The 20,639-nt window shown below is 53.1% G+C and overlaps 2 protein-coding genes across 2 annotated transcripts in view; one reads left to right on the forward strand and one right to left on the reverse strand.

The window, feature by feature from the left end:
- LOC310842517 (uncharacterized protein) overlaps positions 1-20,639 on the forward strand; it is a 589,060-nt gene that overhangs the window by 5,597 nt on the left and 562,824 nt on the right. The window lies entirely within an intron of this gene.
- ARX (aristaless related homeobox) lies at positions 2-14,919 on the reverse strand. Its single transcript, XM_083734463.1, has 5 exons — positions 12,805-14,919; positions 10,938-11,640; positions 8,000-8,045; positions 4,893-5,230; positions 2-1,368 (listed from the first exon to the last, which is right to left on the reverse strand). The coding sequence occupies exons 1-5, from the start codon at positions 12,995-12,997 to the stop codon at positions 1,128-1,130; spliced, it is 1,521 nt and encodes a 506-aa protein (XP_083590589.1). The 5' UTR covers positions 12,998-14,919; the 3' UTR covers positions 2-1,127.

Consider the following 20,639-nt stretch of genomic DNA (forward strand, 5'->3'; position numbering starts at 1 on the left):
GTATCTTTTCAAATTCTTCATAAATGTATATATATATATTTTATTTTCTATGGGTGACACTTTTCCACTTGGTCGCAAGGGAAAGTGAGAGCAATAACAACATTACACAAAAGCACTGTACCGACGCCCTGTCTCTCTCTTTTTTTGACTCTCTTTCCCTTTCTTTCTTTCTCTCTCTCTCTGGTTTCAGGAACCTCTACAGTTAATAAGTTAAATAAAGGGTTTGTACATAAATATTTGTCTAGGGACCCTATGATATCTACAACACAGTAAGAATCTACAGAAATGACAAACTTGTACAAACACTACACGGAGTGCAATTGTTATATAACATTTCAAATATACAAAGCTCTGGGTTGCTGTGTTTCTTTTTTTTTTTTTTTGCTTTTTCTTATTTTTTTTAATAACAATGGTATGTACAGAGCATCACAGTTTAGTGACTTCTTTTTTTAAAACAGTCCATATTCTAGCACTGTTATTTTTCCCTTTGGTTTGCTATAAAACCCTTGGTTGGTGTGATGATAGGAGGACCCCTCCACACACAGACAAAAAAAGAAAAGGAAAAGGAAAAGACCAGACTCTCCCCGATCCCACCCCGATCCCCTTTTGCCTTATTAAGTGCACCGGTTCGTTTTAACACAGCATCGCATCATTGGCTTCCTTTTGGCCTGGCCCAAGCAGCATCCTTGGTTTCGACGTCCTCCCAAAGCTCCTCTTAAGATCGGCCCAGGGTGACAAGACTAGATGTGGCGAAGGGAGAGAGAGGGGCGTGGGCTGCGCCGCCACGTCGTACCTGCCCACGCGCCCCGCTCCGAAAGGTCCTCTCTCCTTTCTCCTCCTTGGGATGTACTTGGGTGTTCAAGAAACGGAATGACATTGGGGAAGGGGTGGCGGGTGCGTGGGGTAGTCCCAGCCAAGGAGCTTCTGCTGAATGGCCCGAGGGAAGCATGAAAAGCAGGAGCCTGGCTTGCTCCGAGTACCGAACCGGAGGAGAAGCTCTCCGCCGCGGATCCTCGGTCTCTCTTTGTATGTGTCTGTCTTGCTTCTCGCTCTCCCGTTTTGGTCTTGGGTTTCGCTCCTCCGCCAGGCGATCTCTGGCCGGCCTCGCCCCGCCCCGTCGGGGCTGCTTAGCACACCTCTTTGCCCGTGCTGTTCCCGGGGAGGATGTTGAGCTGCGTCAACTGCGCCGCGTGCTCCTTGGCCTTCAACCGCAGCGCCGCGATGCTGGAGGCGCGCCGGTCCGCTGCCGCCGTGGCCGGATCCGAGAGGCCGCCCGACTGCACGGCGCTCTCCACGCTCGGGGCCGGCTGGCGCAGCAGGGCGGCCGCGGTGGACGCGCTCGTCAGCGGGGCCATGGTGGAGAAGAGCCTGCAAGCCAAGAGGACACAGGCCGGGCGGTCAGGGCCGAGCTGACAGTGCGAGGCCCACTCGCCTCCGCGCGCGCTTCGCCCTGGCCCGGAAGAGGGGGTGGCGACCAGGCGAAACCCCCAGAACCCCGTGTCACTAACAAAAGCGCGCCTACATTGCATCATCCGCGTCAGGCTGCTTTTAAAACGGGCCTGGGGGCTGCTGGACTCCAGCTCCCATCAGGCCCAGGGAGTGTGGCTCATGGGCGTTGTAGTCCATTCAAGGGCAAACCCACTTTCAAAGGCAAGGAAACAGGCCTCCGGAGGACTCTCAACTTCCGCTTATACAATTTAAGGCGGAGAAAGCCCAACCCGCGACCCTCCGCATACAGTTGAGACTACAATTCCCACTACTACTGAGCGTTGCCGGGGGCTCATGGGCTTTGTCGTTTCACAACTTTATGGGGAGCGTCAAGTTGGCTACCCCAGAATTATAGGGCTGCGAGTGAAAGAGTGGTCGGGATTGACCCGGACAAATGTTGCAGCAGCCGCGTGCTCTTTATGTATTTGATCAGTGCATTTATACCGCCCTTCACCCTGTCTGGATCCCGGGGCGGTGTGCAAAACAAGGTCCCTCCTCTGTTCCCTCCCGGGCCTCGATTCGAATCCCGAGTTTTCCAAGCTTAAGGTCTGGCCGGTTCCTACTCGCGGCCCTTCTCGGGGCAGCATAAACCAGGCGGGGTTGGAAGAGAAACGCCCAGTCAACGAGATTGTCTGTAAGACGCCTAATCCTCTCCCATTTGCTAGTGACAGGAGCTCGCTGGCAGCCGACGCTTGAGCCTGCGACTTATACTGTGATCAGAGAGAATAATATTTTTTTAAAAAAACTATTGCTAATAATAAATAGTAGTAACAATCGAGACTTTTAGGTGATGGCTTTTCTCCCCGATGAAGTTTCCCTCTCCTCTCCCGCCACTTCCATCTCCCCCAAGCTACAGCGGTGGTTCTTTACGCTGCCTCCGCGGGCTTTCCCCTTGTCCTTCACGTTCGCTTCTCGGGCGCCCCTCCCCTTGCCCTTCCGATGTCTATACTTTCCTCGGCCCGCCTTATTAGAGGTCCTGGATGCCCGAAGCGGTGTCTGCCGCTCGGCTCCTTCGCGGGGCGGATGCCCACGCCCAGCAGGGCGCGCCGTCCCTGTGGATTTCCGCACAGTGGAATGCCAATTATTCTCCGGCAACCCTAGCATCCCGGCTCAATGACACAATCTTGGAAATGCCTTCCCCTCTAGTTTTCCTTCCTTACCTCTCCCCGGAGCAGCCGCTCTGAAGAGAGCAACTGACCCCCTTGACTGGCACGTCGAGATATACAGACTCTCCATTAACCAAGGAGGTGATTATTGACATCATCACGGCTAGGAATTGAACTGTGGGCCTGGAAGGCAACAGGGGCTACATACTAAGCCCGGAGCCGCCTAAGCTCCCGGACTGCGGGCTGCGGGCTGGCTGGCGCGGGGAGGGCCTTGGGGAGGATTACTTGGGCGCAGGGAGGGGGGATCCCCGACTCTCTGCTCCTGAAATTCTTCGCGCAGCTCAGCCCTGAAGTGGGACGGTCTGCATCTTGCTGCTCTCTTATAGGCTACGATTTCCGAGGGTGTTTTTCTTAAAAAACACACAAATAGCAAAACGGGGAACCCTATATGCACAGTGGCTTGGCTTTTCAGAAGGCAGTTTCTATGGAAGGTGAAAAGCTTTCCTAAAAACTTCGCATTTTAAGAGCAAGATGGAAGCGGGAGGAGGAAAGTCTCTGCTTTCCTCTTCTGCTCCCTTCACTACTTCCTCGCTCTCTTTTTTCGTCGCCTGCCTATTTTGATCGCGCAGCCTATTAGCCAGGCAGTTTAGTAAGCATTTTACAACTCATTTTTCAATCTGATGGGGGGCGCAAGGGGAGGTAGCGCAAGGGCTCCGGCTGATGCAGCCAGAGAGAAGCGCTCCAAGTGTAGAATCACGGCGGCAAGTAGGGGGCGTGACAGCCCCGTAGCCGCCTGCCTGCCTTGAGGGAAATTGAGTCACTCGGGGGCTTAGGGGAAAGGCAGAAACGCTTTCGTTGTAGCTGGGCGGCTCTCGCGTTCCCCCACGACTCAAAACTAAATTTTACTTGGATTTTCCCCAACCCTCCTCCAACACATAATTGTGTTAAGTGGCGTCTCGCCTGCGATGAATCTATCTCTTCTTTGTTCTCATCAGTAGAGACATCACTGCAGTTCTTTTGCCCTTCCATTTTCAACCTCTCTCCGGCTTCCATAAATCCCGACAATGCTTTTTTGTCTCTTTATAATTACCTATTGACTTCTTTAAATTAATTGTTTGGTTATTGTTTAAAGAAAGGTAGCTGCAGTATCATTTATTTTATTTTATCCTTGACTAACAAGTCTGGTTTTCCGTTCAGGTGTAAACTAGACAGCCTATATCTCTAGTCACTGCTGTGACTTTTCAGTGGATTTAAGTTGTCTTTATTCATTTTTTAAACACCTTTCTCGATTTCATTTTATGCCTTTCTGTGACTATTTAGTGTAGGATCAAATATCAACAAAGATGAAAGGTAAAATGAATGTGTTAAAACGCACTTAGACCATTTTAAAAGTTAAGATTATTCTAATAAACGGACTGTCATCCAATCACCTAAATAATATTATGTGGCCAAGCCATCTAACTAGAAGAAAATCTTACGAGTACCTTCCAGCCAGTGTGCTTAAGATCATGGTCTAAATGCAAATGCCAGTGACTGGCCTTTTCCTTTAAAGTTATCTCTATCCATTTAGGGAACAGGTGGATACCATGAGCTTTGCACACATTATTATTATTATTATTATTATTATTATTATTATTATTATTATTATTATTCCCAACTCATACGAATTCCATATTCTAAAGACTGGGGAACTATACTTGCAACCCAGAAGCAATGCGACTGAACTATTGCATCCTGTCCACGCATGGACATCTTTAGGTCCTTGTTGTCAGCGCAAGGGAGGAACCTCTCCAGCGCCACCAAGCCCATAAGTGCGGAAGTTAGGCCCAGCGAACACTGAAAGGAACTTCTGAAGGTCTGAGCGGGAAGCGTCTCAGGTCCCTTGAAGTTTTGAAGCAGAAAAAGTTCCACCACTCCTGCGCCAGGTCTAGAAAATGGCCAGACAGAGCTTGCTGGATGAGGCCAATGAATGGCCCATGATCTAGTCCTGTGGGAGACAGAGCCACTCTCCCTTCCCATGCCTTCAGAAGCACCGCTGCACCTTCACGCGCGGGGCCCTCAGCGCACAACCCGCGCCCAAATCTATATAATACCAGGCAGGCCAAGATTTGCCTTCGCCATTCCCACCCTCAGGATTCCCTTGAGGCCCCGCCCACTTCGACACCGAAGCGTGCCTTACGCATGCGTACTCGGGAGGAAGCCCCGCCGCGGCACGTGCGCGCATCGGTAACGGTCTGCTTATTGACAGCGTGGGGAGGGGGGGGGGAGAGGTTTAGGCCGCGCCTGCTTCAAGTTTACCTGCCGAAGGCGGGGCTGATGAAGGCCGGGTGTCGGAACACGGCCGCGCCCAGGAAAGTGCTGAGGCCTAGCGGGGTCCCGCCGGGGGGCAGAGCTGCCGAGCCGGGAGGAGGAGGCGGCAGGCTGGGGAAGGCGGCGGCGGCTGCAGCGGCGGCGGCGGCGGCCGTCCAGGCGGAGTCGAGAGCTGGGTGGTGAGGAGGGAAAGGACTAGCATCAAGGTAGGGACTGAGCGGGTGAGACGCCGACAGGGGCCCAGGGAAAGGCAGGCCGGGCGGGTGGCTCTGGGCGCCGGCCTTTTCCCTCTTCCGCCATTTGGCTCTCCGGTTCTGGAACCAGACCTGGAAGCCAAAACATAAAACAAGGGGGTGGGGGGAGGGGGCAAGGCGGTTAGTCAAGCGCGGCCCTCGCGGCAGCCCAGAGACGACGACGACGACGCCTCCTCCTCTTCCCCCTCCTCCTTCTCCTCAGGGAAGGCCCAGCGCTCGCTTCGGCGCCAAGGCCGTCGGGGGACCTGGGCCTAAGCGCAGCGCACATCTTCGGGCCTCCGTGGCGGTTCTGGAGCAGCCATCGTCTGAAACTACCCAGCGCTCCTGCCCAGGGAGAGGCCCATAGAGGAAAGGGAAGCAAGGGCCTCTGGCTTGGCAAAAGAGCGCCCACCTCTCTGCGCCCAGACCCCATTTTGCCTTTCCTCCATGTCTTTCGTGCCTGCCAGATCGGTGGGCGAGGATGTCGAAGCAAATGGTTTGAGCAGAGGGGTGGGAAGTTTCACTGCTGAGCATGCAGACCCAAAATGGGACAGAACTACGTGACAGTGACATCACAAATCAGTTTTCTCCCGGTCTTCCTTAGTGTCCCCCTCACGGTAGAAATTTAGACGGCAAGCTCCTCGCTGGCAGAGACCTGCCTCTCTCCCCCGCCCCCCGTCCCTGGGAATCTGTAAAAGCGCCATGCAAATAGATGGTGCCCTATTGGAAATAAAGACAATAATTAAACGCATCTTGTTTCGCTCATATCTGGTGGTGACCTTAAAGTGGATCCAGCCCTTGACCTGGCCAAGGCAGGCTTAATATAAATCTATTTATTCTTAACGGGAGTGATCGATCAGCTTGAGCAGGCTCTGACTAGGCTGGGCTTCTTGGGCTACAGGTAGAAACACACGCAACAGCTCCTTCTTAAGCGGCTGCCTTTCTGCAAGACGCACCTTCATAATACATAATACAACCAATGCGACTGCATTCAAGCAACCTCGCCTAATGTTCTCCTATTTTCTTCAAAAGCTTCCACGTATACAGCCTTTTCAGCGGGTTCTCCCCCCCTACACACCCCGCCTTTTCTCAACTCCACTGTTTGACAGACAGTTGAATGTTTTCGCCAGCCACACACGCTAAACATCATGTTTTCTTTTATGACAATTTTAAACCCATGCCTTCTTAGCGGCACTTAAAAGGCTCTAACGCTAATTTCCCAGTCCGTGCAAATTATTTTTCATTATTATTATTGTGGTTATTACGCCATCTCCGCAGCCACCCACACTCAGAGCCGTTCTCGGGGAGAACGCTCACATTTTGCAAAGAGCTCTGGTCTTTTCAGCGGGGGGAGATGAAAAGCAAAAGGGGCAGCAATAAACAAGCTTCCCTCCCCTTTCCTAGTTATTAATAAAAACAGGGAGGGGTTCTCTATATATTCATATCAACCATCGACATCTTTCTCCAGTTTTGGAGCCAAAGCGCTGAAATACTACCGAAAATATATCCCTCTCCAAATTTGGAAAGGAATAAAAACGGGAGGGCTACTTTCTAAAATCTAAACAGATTGACAATGCAACCCCATAGGTGTATGCTCAGAAGTAAATCTCACCGAGTTCAATGGGATTTACTCCCATGTGAGGATATATAATAGGATTGCAGCCTCGGCTTCCATAGGAGGCAATTATTTGGAAATAGGTTGGGGGAAATGAGAAAGAGAGCCACATATTCGGGGGGAGGGAGACCGGGACCATCTTCTCGTTTGTGTTGCTCCACTCGCCTCTAGGAAGGTCCCAGCGCAGCCAGCCTAGGAACTGCGGCTCAAGGCAACGGCAAACGTGGCGTCTCGGCGCGTCTTTTCCGTTTCCAACTCAATTAGCAACTTGGCCCCACTGCAAATTCCCCCTCTCTTATTGAATTAATAAGTTTGAGTACACCCAAAGGTAAACCGAGGGGCTCTAATAATTCATATTCCCCTTAATTACATCTTCTCCACTGAATAGGGAGGGAAGGGAGGGCGAGAAAGAAAAGGGGGGTTGTCTCTGTCTCTCTCTTAGTTATTTAACTTTCCCACGACTCATTCCCCTGAGCTGAAAATCCTGATTTGCTGTCACATCTCTGTTTGACAATGGAGAAATGTGTCAACAGAAAGGAGGGGACCGGGCTCTTCATTAGCCCCTCTAATGCGAGAAGCTGTTGTGTATTAAATGAGCCATATGGAATTTATGATGCTTTCGCCGCGCCTGACTTTCAGTGTAAAGTGATTTGCGCGGAGGCAAAAGGCCGCCGCCATCTGTCTGGGGGTTGGCCGAAGAGGGGCGAGTGGAGCGCCTGGCTCTCCGCGCTGCGTAGCCTCCAGGCTCGGGGTGGGGGAGCAAACACCTTCTAATAGCATTGCACCGTCGAGCCAAAAACAAAATCGAGGAAATCAAATAGCATTAGCTGACTCTCTTCGGGCCAAGCGGAGAGGAAATCAAACAGCCCCTCCCTGTTTGCTCGAGCGCCAAAGTGCCCTTTGATGGAGGCCCGATGGGCCATTTGAGAGCGCAGGCAAATACCTGCTTCGCGCTGCGTTGGGCTGACAACCACAGCTAGTTCTTTCATCGGGGTGGGGGTGGAAAGGGGGCAGAAGGAAAGCTGCTGGGGGCTTGCTCCCTCCCGTACAGAGGGAAAGGGCAGACTGGCACCCATCACCCAGCCTTTGGTACTAATTTGGGGGTGTGGGGGGAGGAGAGAAGGAGCGAGCGCCTGTTTGGGTTCAAGGGTCTTAAACAATATTTCCTCTCCTTCCCCCCCCTGCGGGAACCCCAAGCCCGCCGAGAGAGCGCTCCCAGTCCCCATCGCAGCTGCCCCTGGACTCACCTGCACTCTGGCTTCGGTCAGATCCAGGCGCATCGCCAGCTCCTCCCTGGGAGGGAAACAAGCACAACAAGACACACGCTCAGGTGAGGCCCTGTGAAGCGGGGTAGCGGGAAAGAAAGGGTCCCGCGGCTCACCGCCTTGGTGAAGGCTACTACTCCTCCTTCCTTCTTTGCCCATATAGGGGAGAGCCATCCACATGCAAAGTCCCAAACAAGGCCTGTTTCCTACCCTTCGCTCCAGTTCCTACTGGCACTGACGCTGGATCGCCCCGGAATGCCCCCAATACCCCCACTCCCCGCAAAAAAATTAATATCCCAAACCAGGAAGCGTTTCACTCTCCACGTCCTGAGAAGGCTAGCTTGAAATCGGGTGCACAAAGCAGACTAGGGGGAAAAACCTCCCAAGTTTCCTGTTTTGATCTGCGTGTTCCTGTCCCCCCCCCCAACCCCCGTTGTTGTTACGAAGGGGAAAATGTTTGGAGGAAGTGAGAAGAGGAAAACTTGCGAGCGGGGGCTTTGACAGTCTGCTGGGAAGGGCCGCGACCCCGGCCAAGGCCCGCAGCCCCGCGCGCCGGAGCAAGGCTCCCCCCTCCAAACGCCGCGCCGCTGCACAGAGGAGATCCTTTGAGCTGCAACGCGAGCCCTTCATTGCGATTATTATTGCAACAATTAAGGCAAATCGGAAACCATTACTATGTTAGAAAACTGCTTATAATCTGTTTACCTCGAATATGAGAGCTCCCGGGATAATTGGCTCTCCCTCCGTTAGGAAGAAAAGCGCCGCGCTGGCCAGAGAGGGAGCCTGGCCGGGCTGGAGCGGAAGAGCCAGCTCGCCCTTGCCCAGCTCCTCCAGACTGCCAACTTTTTCTTTTTTTTAAAAAAGAAAGATCTCCAGCCCGAGGGTCTGGCTCCTCACAGAGATGGCCGCACCAAAGCCTCTCTGCCCCGATGTGCGCCATGGGAGGAGCGGCCTGGCTAAACCTCTCCAGCCTCAGCCGGCACATTCCACTTCAAAGACCTTTCCGAGCGAAATCGGAGCATACGCCGGTCGGGCTTCCAGAGGAAGGGCGCCCTGCCTAGGCAGGCCGTTGCCTTGAGTGGCTGCGAGGCAAAGCAAGGCAGCAGCTTTCGCTCAAGCCGGCAGTTCCGTTTCCTAAGCAAGGGGATCCCGGTGATTTCCTGTGCCACGCCGGCGAAGCTGCGTCTTATGCCCGCTGGCTCCGAAGGAGATTCCAGCAAATGTGCCAAGAAATAAACGCTGCTTCCCATCCCATTTCTACGGAAATACTCTCCCTCCCCCCCCCCCCATATTAGAGGTGAGGCGAGCCTTGGCTAACGACTTTAACAGTGCAATAAACTGAGTTACGTGGGTCTCCTCGGAAGTAAATCCCACCGAGTTCAGTGGGCTACTCTGTTAAAATGGGGACCGGATTGCAGCCCCAAGGAGGAGTAGAATATGGAAGGGAATTAGGGTCGCTCTTAATAAGAAGCCCAAACGAATCTCTGTATTCTGAGGATCAGTAATTCCTTTCCTCTTGGTAAATAGCAAAACCTTTGCTACAAATATTGCTGAAAGCGACCCTTCTCGGATCCGGATGCGGTAAAAGGAATTCCTCGCAGAAGAGGCTTTGCAGCTCAAAACGAAATTCGCCTACTTATTGAGTGCGTAACCCCGTTAATAACGTTATGCTCTCCTCTCCTTTTCTCCGGATTGCAAATGGGAGCATTTTAGGAGTACGGGGGAATCCAAAGAAAGGAATGGATCTGATACCGAGTGATTTAAAAATTAAAACCCACCAAACCACTTAGGCACCGACTTGCAAACAAAATGGGCATCTGCATTATTGTCATTTTCACTGCAATTAAGTTCGTCTCCCAAGCAGATTCTAGTTAACGGGAGGCAGGGATTTCCTCCTTGAAAGCGCAAATGCAACTTGACACCGCTTTAATTCGGATCAAGCCTGATACACGTCTGATACAGCGCTTGAGGGGAAGACGAACAGCCCGGTTTCTTTCAAAGTAAGCGTGCGCGGTTAGGCTTCTGCTTCAAACCCCTGTAAGGAGCAGACCTCAAGGCAAGGCAGTGGATCAGAATGACTTTCTCCCTCCGGACTCCCCCCCCCCTAAAAAAAAATCTTTTTCTTTTTTCTTTCTGGACGGTGCCCAGAAACGTCCTGAACCGGCGGGCGGGCGCTTGGGGCGCTTGGGGCTTCTGCCAAAGCTTTCCAAGCAAGCTGCCATATCGTCCCATATTTTTAGCCCTCTCAAGCGGAATACTTTGATCTTTTCAAAACTATATCTATCTATATATACGCACGGGGCTTCCCTGCGGCAGGGCAGCGCTCCAGCTTCCACCGAGAGCGCTGAAACTGATACCCGACAGACTAGCCAGAGGATCAAGGCAAAAATAGACCCCGGAGAGGGTTTGACAAAGACGCGGCCAAAACCCACCTCTAACCTGTCCTTGGCCGGCGAACTCGGGCTGAGCCACACAAGCCCCTCTCTCCTCCTATCCTAAGGATGGGGTGTCTGGACTTCTGAGGAGAGGGAACCTCAAAAAAAGAATGACTTTTTCTCCTGGACGCGGAGTGGATTGAATAAAGCCCTGGGACACAACGGGGGGAGAAGGGAATTCCCCACCATATCCCACCCCGTCAGTTCCACAGCTTCACAAGTTATCCCCAGGCGCGCGCACTTTTTCTTCTTGTCTGTACATTTATCCCCAAGTCCCAAGGTTTCCTATTCTGCCCGCAGACACCCATCCGCCGATTTTAATCTTAAGAGTTTATACTGATTGTCTCCTTCCAGCCCCGTCTAACTTGAGCGAAGAGTGGCCAGGGGAGTCGCACCAGCTGACCTCGCTTTGCGCCCTGGGGACACACGGAACCGCCAAGTTGGGCAGCTGCCCCCCTCCCCTCCCCAACCGCCTCGCCACCTACCTGGTGAAGACGTCCGGGTAGTGCGTCTTCTGGAAGGCCCTCTCGAGCTCCTCCAGCTGGTAGCTGGTGAAGGTGGTGCGGTAGCGGCGCTGCTTCCTCTTGAGCAGCCCCTCCTCGGAGTCGCTGCCGGCCGACAGGCACACGCTGTCCTCGCCGTCCTTGCCCTCCACCAGCTCGTCGACGGGCAGCAGCAGCTCCTCCTTGGGAGAGCAGCCGTCGGCGCCCTCCGTCCCCGGCGCCGCGCCAGGTCCCCCGACGACGCCGACGGGGCCCCCAGCGGCCCGCCGGGCCTCCTTGGCCTCGGCCAGCAGCTCCTCGTCGTCCTCCAGCTCCTCGTCCAGCTCCTCGGCCTCTTCCTCGTCGTCGTCGTCGTCATCCTCGTCGTCCTCGTCGTCCAGCAACTCGTCGTCTCGGCCGGGCCTGCCGTCGAGGCCGCCGCCGCCGCCTCCTCCTCCGCTGGACAGCTCGTCGAGGGCGGCAGCGGCCCGCGGGAAGGGCGCGTTTTCCCGGTACGACTTGCTGCGGCTGATGCTGACCTGCGGCGCCTGGCTGATCTTGAGCGAGTCCCAGGACGAGGCGCCCGCCTCTACCCGCTCGGCCCTCGCCAGCAGCCGGCCCCCGCCGGGCCCGTAGAGGCGGCGCAGCTTGGGCGGCAGGTGCAGCTCGGCAGCCTCGAAGCCCCCCGGGCTGCCCTTGGCCGGTCCTGCCGGGGAGACGAACACAGACAGACACGCACCCATCACCGACCCGGCCGGACACGTTTCGCTGCCGCCCAGCCGGGGGACCCTCAGTCTGCATCTAGGGACTCGAAGCAAAGGGCAGACCGTGCGTGGGGGCCCCCGGTGTAAATACAACCCCCCCCCATTTAGCCCAGATGCTTTCAACTTTCTAGGCGGGCAGCTGCAATTATTTTTGCCAAACCAGGTCGAATCTCTCGACGTCTCCCTTTCCCGTCCCGAGACCAAAATCTTTCACAGAAAGCTCTATCAAAACCCACCCCTGTAGGAACTGTACGGAGAGATAAATTTGAGGATTGTGTCTGGACGAAAGCAAAAGCTAACTGTTCTCTGCATTAGTTTTTATTCCAACTACTTGACTTATTAACATTACTATTCTTTGAAGTGCATTCATTAAAAGTCCCCTTCCTCCAGCCGACAATCTGACACCTGTCGGCTTCGTCAAAAGCCTTTCCAGCGGCTCTGCGGGCACCCGAAGATCCACATGCGTTGGAAGGCCGGAGAGAAAGAGGCTTAAAATATTTTAAAACTCTGTATATGCGTGTTGGGGGGATCGCTTTTTTCTGTCCCCTCCAAACACATTCTACCCGGAGCCCCACTTCTTTACAACCGGGAGCCCCGCCAAAGGACGCCCTATCTATTCGCCCTCCCAAGCAGGCCTGGCAGCGGAAAGGCGCCGCCGAAGCAGCAACGGAAAAGACGCGCCAGGGACCTGCTGACTTGCCTCCGTTACTTGTCTTCCTTCACCCCACCCTCTCCAAAAAAATAAGAGGAGAGCCCCATTTGGGGCACCACCTCCCTTCTCCCCAAGCAAGCTAAAGGCGACCCGGGCGTGCCTGGGATGCAGCTGGTGGTGGAAGGCAAGGCAAAAAAGAGACCCCAAGAGTGGCGGGGAAGCGGAGTTCCTCCCAGTCCGTTTCTGCCCCCTAACCTTCCTGATCGCCTGGACGGTGGGTCGCCTGCATCTCAGACCCACGCGCCCATCCACGCCACTTGCAAGGGGGTCTCCGCGCTCTAGGCCCGCTCTCCGGGCGCAGGATTTCCGCGGAGCTCGTTGGAGCTGCCCGGAGAAGCGAAGTTGCCTGGCAGGCCCGCTCGCTCTTTCCTCTGCCCCCCTGCGCTGGGCTTACCTTGGCCGGCCTTGTCCTGCTCGATCCTGCCGGCCAGCGGCGCGAGGCTGGGCGCCGCTCCCAGCAGCCGCATCTTGCACGGGCTCCTCCGGCCCAGGATGCTGTCGATGCAGTAGGACGAGAGCAAAGTTGGCGATTTACTTTTGCATTCGGGCCTGTCGGAGCAGCTCTCCTCTTGGTATTGGTTGCTCATGGCTTGGGCTGGCTGGCCCCTCCCGCGCCGCCGCGCCTGGCCGGGCTCCGGGTGGCGGCGCGTGTGGGCTCCGGGCTCCGGGCTGGGCTGGCACCCCTCCCCCCACCAGGCAACGGCAGCAGCGCCGGCAAAGTCGCCCCTCTTCCTGCCCAGGACACTGGGAACAAGTGTAGCGCCTGAGCCGCAATAGCTTGGCTCTTGATTCCCTCTCCTCCACGTGCTGGGAGCAGCGCTCTGATTGGCTCTCTCCAGAGGCTGGGCAGCCTTCGGCTCCCAGCCAAGGGGAAAACGCGGTCCGGAATCCGGAGAGGGGAGGGGGCAGGGAACGGGAACGGGTTGCTTGACAAAAAGTTGGCAGGCTAACTTTCCCTGCCCAGACCTCGTCCTTGCTGGAGCTGAAGGACAGGAAGGGATTGGCGAAGGTCATCTCGTTCAGCTCCTCTTCCTTGGAAAAGTTTCCTGCCAACTTGACACTTCCAGGGACGATGAGCCCAAATAATTCAGACTCTACAGTCTTAACTATATTATATAGGGAACGGAGTCTTAACTATGTCACATATTCGTCGCGATCTTCCCAAATAACTTACTGTTCCATTCAAGAAACAGCCCTCCTCCTCTAATTTTGTTTTTGTTTTAAAAGTGGGTTGTTGGGCATTATTAAATTAGTGAGGGATTAACTGGATTAATTATTACTGCATTCCGTTATTGCTGATCTACATCAGTCAGCTCTATAATTTTTGATACAAGTGCTGCCTAAATAGAGCACAGAGCACTTCTGTCCTGAACTACTTGGAAGTAAATCCCGCTATGTTCAATAAACCTTACAGTGTGTGTTTAGGATTGCAACATTAATACAGAACGTGTGTGGGAGTATCTGTACATCGAGTGTGTACACACACACGCATTCATTCATGGATAAAAATACAGATCTCTCTCTGTAGCTAGAGAGAAATATCAAAAACACATGAGACTGTTTATCAGAAAAAGTTCGTTCACTAACAAATTGGTACAGATTAATTTACAATGGTGGCCCGTGTGGAAACACATTTTGCGTACAAATTTCGATTTATCAAACGATTAAAGTGAATTGGTACAGAAAAGCCCATCAGCACGAGCGGGCACGATCATAAGGGAGTTTTCAAAAGGACCTAATAGACTTTCTCGACCGATTCCTCGTTATTTATTCAATCTAGGGTCGTTGTTGCTTTGTTTGTTTGCTTGGCTGTTGCTGTTGTAGTGGATCCAGTATACCTTCAAATGCAAACCGACCAAGATCCCAGAAGAATCCTGTATTTGCCTTCAGAGTGAAGACAGGTCTGTGGCAGATCAGGGATTTGACTGGAATGAAATGGGACCAGACGAGATCAAAAGGATTCTGAGTGGCTGGGACTGAGTCAAAGGCTGCAAGCCTCGCCTGAAGCCGGGAAGGTTTGGCCGGCTGCGAATGCGATGGCATTAAACCCGGGACTATCCTCCAGCAGCCTCTCTCTTTTGAAACCAAGCGGGCTAAGGATGCTTTGATGCTTCCACTGGCACCGGCCTCCTCCAACAAGAGGATAAAAGTGCCAGGTATCTGATCCTTCCCAACGATGGTGGCCGTCCCTAAACCACCCTGATTTCTAGATCCATTTCATTGTCGTTGTTGCTACTTCAAACAAGTATTTTGTCAGGGGTAATTTTCCCCTAGTGTTAAAGCTCGTTCAAGACTGGGGAATAACCCCACGTTGGCATCAGTGGGCCTTCTTTTGTAGGCAGAGGCTGATGTGTAACCGTCGGAGGACCGGGATCGGGGCCCAATACCGCCGTGTGCTCCGTTCTACTACTTCTGGAATACGAGATTCCTCACTGCTCTGCGAAGGCAGCGTGAACAGCGGAGGCAGAGCGAGGCAGCAAATAATGGTTACTTTTAAAAAACAAAAAACAAAAATCCCGGTTTGGGACAAGGGGAATACTCCAGGCCTGATTTTCTTTCTGCTCAACTTTCCTCGTTTGAACGTGTCAAAGAAATTTACAAAGGCATCTACTTGAATCGCTTACACTGGGTATTTAAAAATACAAGGATTTATAATTGGGATCTCTCTCTCCCTCTGTCTCTCTCAAACTGTAATAAACATCTGGATAACTCTTTCAAATGCTAATGTGCCATCGACGTTCCGGAGCTGCCTTGGCAGAAGCGTTTCATCCGCCACTGGAGACGGAGGGAAAAAGGGGCTGGGAAGCGGAGCGGGGCGCCTGCTCCCGGAGGGGGGGAGCCTCCGCGCAGGAGGGTCGTCCCACAACGGGGCCCGGCTCTCGCAGCTCGCCTCGCCCCCGTTGCTTTTGCCCCCGTCCCACTTCTCCTCCTCACAGCGCGACACTTGCTGTAGAAAGGAGAAACCAAACAGGCTTTCCCTCTGCTTGAGACGGCCCCCTCTTCTCTCGCCCAGGGAAAGGCAGAGTTTTAAGAAGACCACGAGGATGGGGAGCAGTTAAAGAAACACGAGACCTCCCTTCGTCTTAGTCTCTCGCCATCCTGGTCTTCCCACCCAAACGCACCCGAACAAAAAGCAATCATTGAATAAAATAAGGTTGACTTTACCGCTTCAAGACTGGGGTGGGAGAGGAGGTCTTTATTAGCAGGAATAGTGTTTATGTTTTTTAAGGAGCAGCAGCAACAATGCTGATGCGGATGATGATAATAATACCAACCACAAGAGCAACAGCCACAATCGGAGTTAATCCCACCTGCCTTTCTCAAGTCTAGAGAAAGAGGGCAAATAGGGGCGCGGAGAGGAGGGCTAAGTCAGAGGATGGGACTGGAAGAGCCAAATCCATCCGGAAGAGCCAAATCCATCCATCCGATCGCGACTTAGAGAGGGAATTTTATTGTTGTGGCCAACCCAAGAAACCAACCGAGGTACCTGGCCACCTATTGGAAGGGCAGGGAAAGCCCCGACCGAGCAATTCCCGCAGCAGGTTGTGCCTCTCTCCGCCTGCGCCTCCACCAGCCCTGAAAAATGCCCCAACCAAGCCAGGCAGAGGAGCACTTATGCTGGTTGGCGTCGCCACTTTAGCTCCGATGCGACACCCTCCCTCTTTCCCTCCTCCTCTGTGTTGGGTTCGCCTTTTCCTTGGCATAAACCCGCCGGAGTGGTGTAGTGCTGTGTCGGAGAGGGAGAGGGAAAGTCCCGGCCTTCCCTCAAGCCCCGCTTTGCCCGGAGATGCTCTGTCCCACGGGGCGACTTCCAGGTCTCGTTTGGCGGGGCGACGGTGGGCACAACCCGTCTTCTTGGCTCACAGCCACCCGCTTCTCCCCCTGAGTCTTAGGCAGACTGGGGAGAAATCGTGACCTCGCAACCTGGGGAGACTCGCTCCTCGGCTTTCACTCGCCTCTTTTATTCAGATGCGAAAGCTACTTGGACGGAGGGACCCGAAAGTCCCTGCCAGGGGCTCTCCACAATGCCTTCAGCCTTTGAGCTCCTCCGAGGTCGATTTAAACAAATAAATTGCAGTTGAGCTGCAGGTCTGGGTAACCTTAAGCAGCGCTTCCACTCCCTTTTCGAAGGGAGCCTAAAACAAAAAAATAAGAACACCCAAGCAAAATATACCTCGCTCTGTTTGACCGTTTTTTAAGGAACCACGGTTGTAGTAAGAGAGCGAGAAAGCATAGCTGGAAAGTCGTGCGCTCTTCTCTTCTCAAGACCAACAAGGTTCTCAACTCAAATCAGCAAAACTACCGTGTGTGTGTTGGTACAAAACTGACGTCGTTTGCACCGGGTTTGCTCTCCGTAGACTCGAAGCAACCGTTTGCATGCCACTAATAAATGGATGGCTTTTCTGCGTAAGTAGGACTGGGTGTGGCACTTGATCTGGCATGGACTTTTTAAAGCGCCCCTCCACCCCAAATCTGTCTATGGGACTCTTGCTCCCTCTCCCCGGATCCATTTCTTCTTGGGGTAGCTAAGCCCCATGACCCCTAGTGGGGTTTCCCTCCAAATCGTTCCCGGGCTTGGTTCCCGCCAGAAGGGCGAGCAAGCTTTTTGCCGCCCAGATCCTCCGTTCCCCATGCCTCCTCTCCCCACCCCACGCCTTGCCAACTTCGATGCCCCATCGGAACAAGTTGCCACTGGCCCTGGTCCCGGCGGCACAGAGGCCGAGGGGGATTCTTGCCTGCTGTCTGCACCACCGATCTCGCCTCCGCGCGCCTTTGCGTTTCCTTGGCTCTTCTTTTGTCTCTCCCCCTTCTCTCCTTAGCCTTTTAAATAAAAACAAACTTCCCTTCATTGATGGTCTCCCTTTCCCTGTTCCCTCCTGCAACCTGCTAATTTCACACCGGAGCGCCCTTGTTTCCGGGCTCGGGGGAAGCGAGGGAGAGAGAAAACAACAATAGTGCAATGATCCAAAATGATACAGTCGAATTATAGCAATTAGAGTTCTACTTGGAGGAGAAAACCTTGCTGAGATCAGCCAAACAAACGGATGCCTTGTAAGGATAACAAGTTTTGGGGAGTGACAGGCAACGCTGAGAAAGGCAGCACGGCGCCCGCCGGCAGGTTTCCTTCACCCCCCAGCTCCACTTTCCTCTTCCTTCCAATCTGCCGGGATTCACCTCATGGAATGGGGCTTCCCACTTCAGCTCCCCCCCTAATATGCTCACAGGAGGCAGGGAAACGGGATCCCTTCTTCTCTCCTCCCTTCCCTCCTCTCCCGTTGTACGTGGCAGGGCGCCCCTGCTGCACCGCGAAAAGGCTGACAAACGAGGCGAACATCCGTGCGCCTCGCTCTCCCGCGGGGCCAGGATGTGTCCGGGCGGGCCGCGGAAAAGCAGCGGCGTGGAAAGCCAAGCCTCGGCTGGGCCCAAGCATGTCAGTGATACGCAATGGCATAGATTACCTTGCAAGTTGCAAGCCCAACTATGCACCCCCCTATCCATCTAGCGACCGATCTCTCACTTCTATCGCAATGCGCTTCACAGCAAACGGATTCTGGGCTAGTGGGGGGAGCCTTCGTGATTTCAATGTGGTTTTAGACAGGCCTCTCTTGTCGGATGGTGAGAAGAAGCGAGGCCTGAACTTTGAGTTAGGCTAGACCTCTCCACGGCTTGCCTCTGGAATAGGTTGGGTCGAAACCTGGGGGGCTTCCAGGGAAAGTTGGGTGGTGCTGAGCTCTGATCAAAAAGCCCTGCAAACCGTCGGAAGTCGTAACCGACTGAGGACTGCTTGCTTCCGTAGGATTGCAGCATGATAGATCCAGGTCAAGTGCGCAGCAGGTCTCAGCGTGACACCGGGGGGTTCACTTTCCGCCTGGGAAAGTATTTGCCCGTTGGCTCCTTGGACCAAGTCGGAAGGGGTGGCGATGCCGTTGGGAATGTCAGGCCTTGGGGTACCTCGGAGCGCCCGTCCTACTTGACGATGTACGGACTGCTGTCGGAGACGAGGAAGAGAACGGGCTCCCCTGGAGTACCGAGTGGACCGGATGCCTGAGCTATAGGTGTTTCCAGGCCCCTCGTTTACACCAGGGGCATGGAGGGTGGCAGTGGAGCGAAGGAAAGGAGAGGGATGTAGCCGGGGTGCCAATGGCTTTGCAGTTGTAAGAGGGATCAATAAAGTCCACGTGCAGAGGGAGGGGTGTTATGACTCCGGAATGGTACCGGACTGCTTTTCTTCCTTGATTCCAAGCACATCTGCCCACTCTAAACAAGACAGGAGTATGCCTGCTTGCCATTCTCGGTGCAGCCCAGTCCCTTGCCATACCACTTTACGCACCAGAACCATGGGCGTAACCACGGGGGAGGCAAGGAGGGGCGCTGCCCCCCCAAATAAAAACCCCCAATAAAAATACATAGCAAACTGCGGTTCTGCCCCCCCATCCTGGCTACGCCCATTACCAAATCCATGATCTGTCCAATTTAAGCATCGTTATTCCACTCAATACATTTTCATTTCTCGCTCGTTCCAACCCGAGCAATCTCAGACAATTGTCACTCCATTCTAGACACTTTTATGCCGGGATCTTTCCTCGCTGCTTTGCTGCGGTTTTAGTCTTCGGAGCGCTTGCCTTCCTCTCCGAGCTTTTCAGTGGGATCAAACAGGCCCGCAGTTTAACACGGGGGCCGTTCCATTAAGCCTCCATTTCCGCGTTGCTTTGCGCTTGCCTGGATCAACTTTATTACCCGTGTTCGCTTTTAATACGGAATGGAAAACACCTTTGGGACCTTTTCCGTGGTCCAGTTTTTAGAGGTCCGGGCGTTTCTTAGATGCACGCATAGAAAGGGCCCACGCGCATCCCTCGCGATTTCATCGCAACGCCGCTCTTTTTTATGTAGCCACTGCAAATGTTCCAGTTTCTTTCACGTTCGTTAATTTTTCCTAGCATCTCGTTTAGTATCAACTCCCTTCCTCCCCAGCCCACGTGCCCTTTTTAGAAAGCCCAAACAATATTCCATATTGTGCTTGGGCTGAAACTAAGAGCGGGGAATAGTCTGTAAATCACGTGTCAATTGCCCTCCTGCAGGACCGGGGACACTGGTGACTCCCCAGCGCCTGGTTCCGTCGATTTCGGCCGGGAGGAGATATGTTCGCCCTCTAGTGGACGCGCAGAACTCCAACCTTTCAATCTTGTCGCGCTCTTATAGGACGGAAGTAAACCCCGGTGGCTTTGTCTGGAGAAAGAATAAAAGGCAGGAGATGAGACAGAAGCCAGTTTTAACATGTCTGTTAGGCTGCTTGCTTGCCTAAGGGTTGCCGTGTCAGTTCGAGTGGATGAGGATAAGGCAGGTTCAGATCCCTGCTTCTACATAAAGCTGATCTAATATTTCACTTTAACCTCCCCAAACGCTAGTAGTGAAAGTGAGATGTAGTTTGTTGCAGGAAAGCTAATAATCAAATTATGTCTCAAGTAAGGCTGCCATCTCTTTTACTGAAATCAAGGAATTCCATATTTTCTAATTTGTTTCATATTAACCATTGTGATATAGCTGCATTATAACAATGCAGGAGTCACTCCAAGAAAATGTTTGATTTCCTCCAGGAGCCCTACATTGCCATTCCCGGCTAAAACCTCCTCCTAGACGCAGGAGGTCTTTCCGTGGAGGAACAGGCAAGGAATAACTGCGTCTGAAGAGGGGGGGGGGGTATAGAACCCAAATGTGTTGGGCTCCTTTCAATTAACTGTTTCCTAGCACCTATTGAAGCCGTCTTTTCTGGTCTTTGGTGGTAACTCACCCACCCTAGTTAATGTTCAGAATTATCCTCTCTAAATCAATGGAAGCAACTCCCAGAATTTCTATGCAGAATTTCTATGCAGTGAGGGAGGGAAATACAAGACAGTATTGAATGCAGTCTGTGAACACTCCATATATATGGCCAGTTCACTCATTCTACATGTTGAATTACCATTGTTATAAACAATTTAGCTGGTGTTTTATGTGCTTGCTTAAGGTCTTAAAGGTGATTGGGCTGTGGTGGAGATGATATTGCTCTGGTTCTTACAAGGTATAAAGTGTAGCTACAATGAACACTTAAAATGCACTGTTTCATTTTAATTTTATTTTGAAATTTAATGCTGATTCTGCCCAAGCCTGGGGTTTTGAACCTTGCTGTTAATTTTAGCCCCATTCTCCAAACTGGCTTGTGACTGGCAACAGTTGTCCCTTCATGTAGTT

The sequence above is a fragment of the Podarcis gaigeae genome, assembly GCF_964106915.1.
Source record: "Podarcis gaigeae genome assembly, chromosome: 4".
Classification (NCBI taxonomy): Eukaryota; Metazoa; Chordata; class Lepidosauria; order Squamata; family Lacertidae; genus Podarcis; species Podarcis gaigeae.

Bases quoted from the DNA above. Each gene is read 5' to 3' on its own strand.
- ARX (XM_083734463.1), bottom strand. From the start codon at position 12,997: ATGAGCAACCAATACCAAGAGGAGAGCTGCTCCGACAGGCCCGAATGC. The intron at 11,641-12,804 runs GTAAGCCCAGCG...TCTCCCCGGCAG, and splicing joins GCAGGACAAGGCCGGCCAAG to GACCGGCCAAGGGCAGCCCG. The intron at 1,369-4,892 runs GTAAACTTGAAG...CTTGGCTTGCAG, and splicing joins ATCAGCCCCGCCTTCGGCAG to GCTCTTCTCCACCATGGCCC.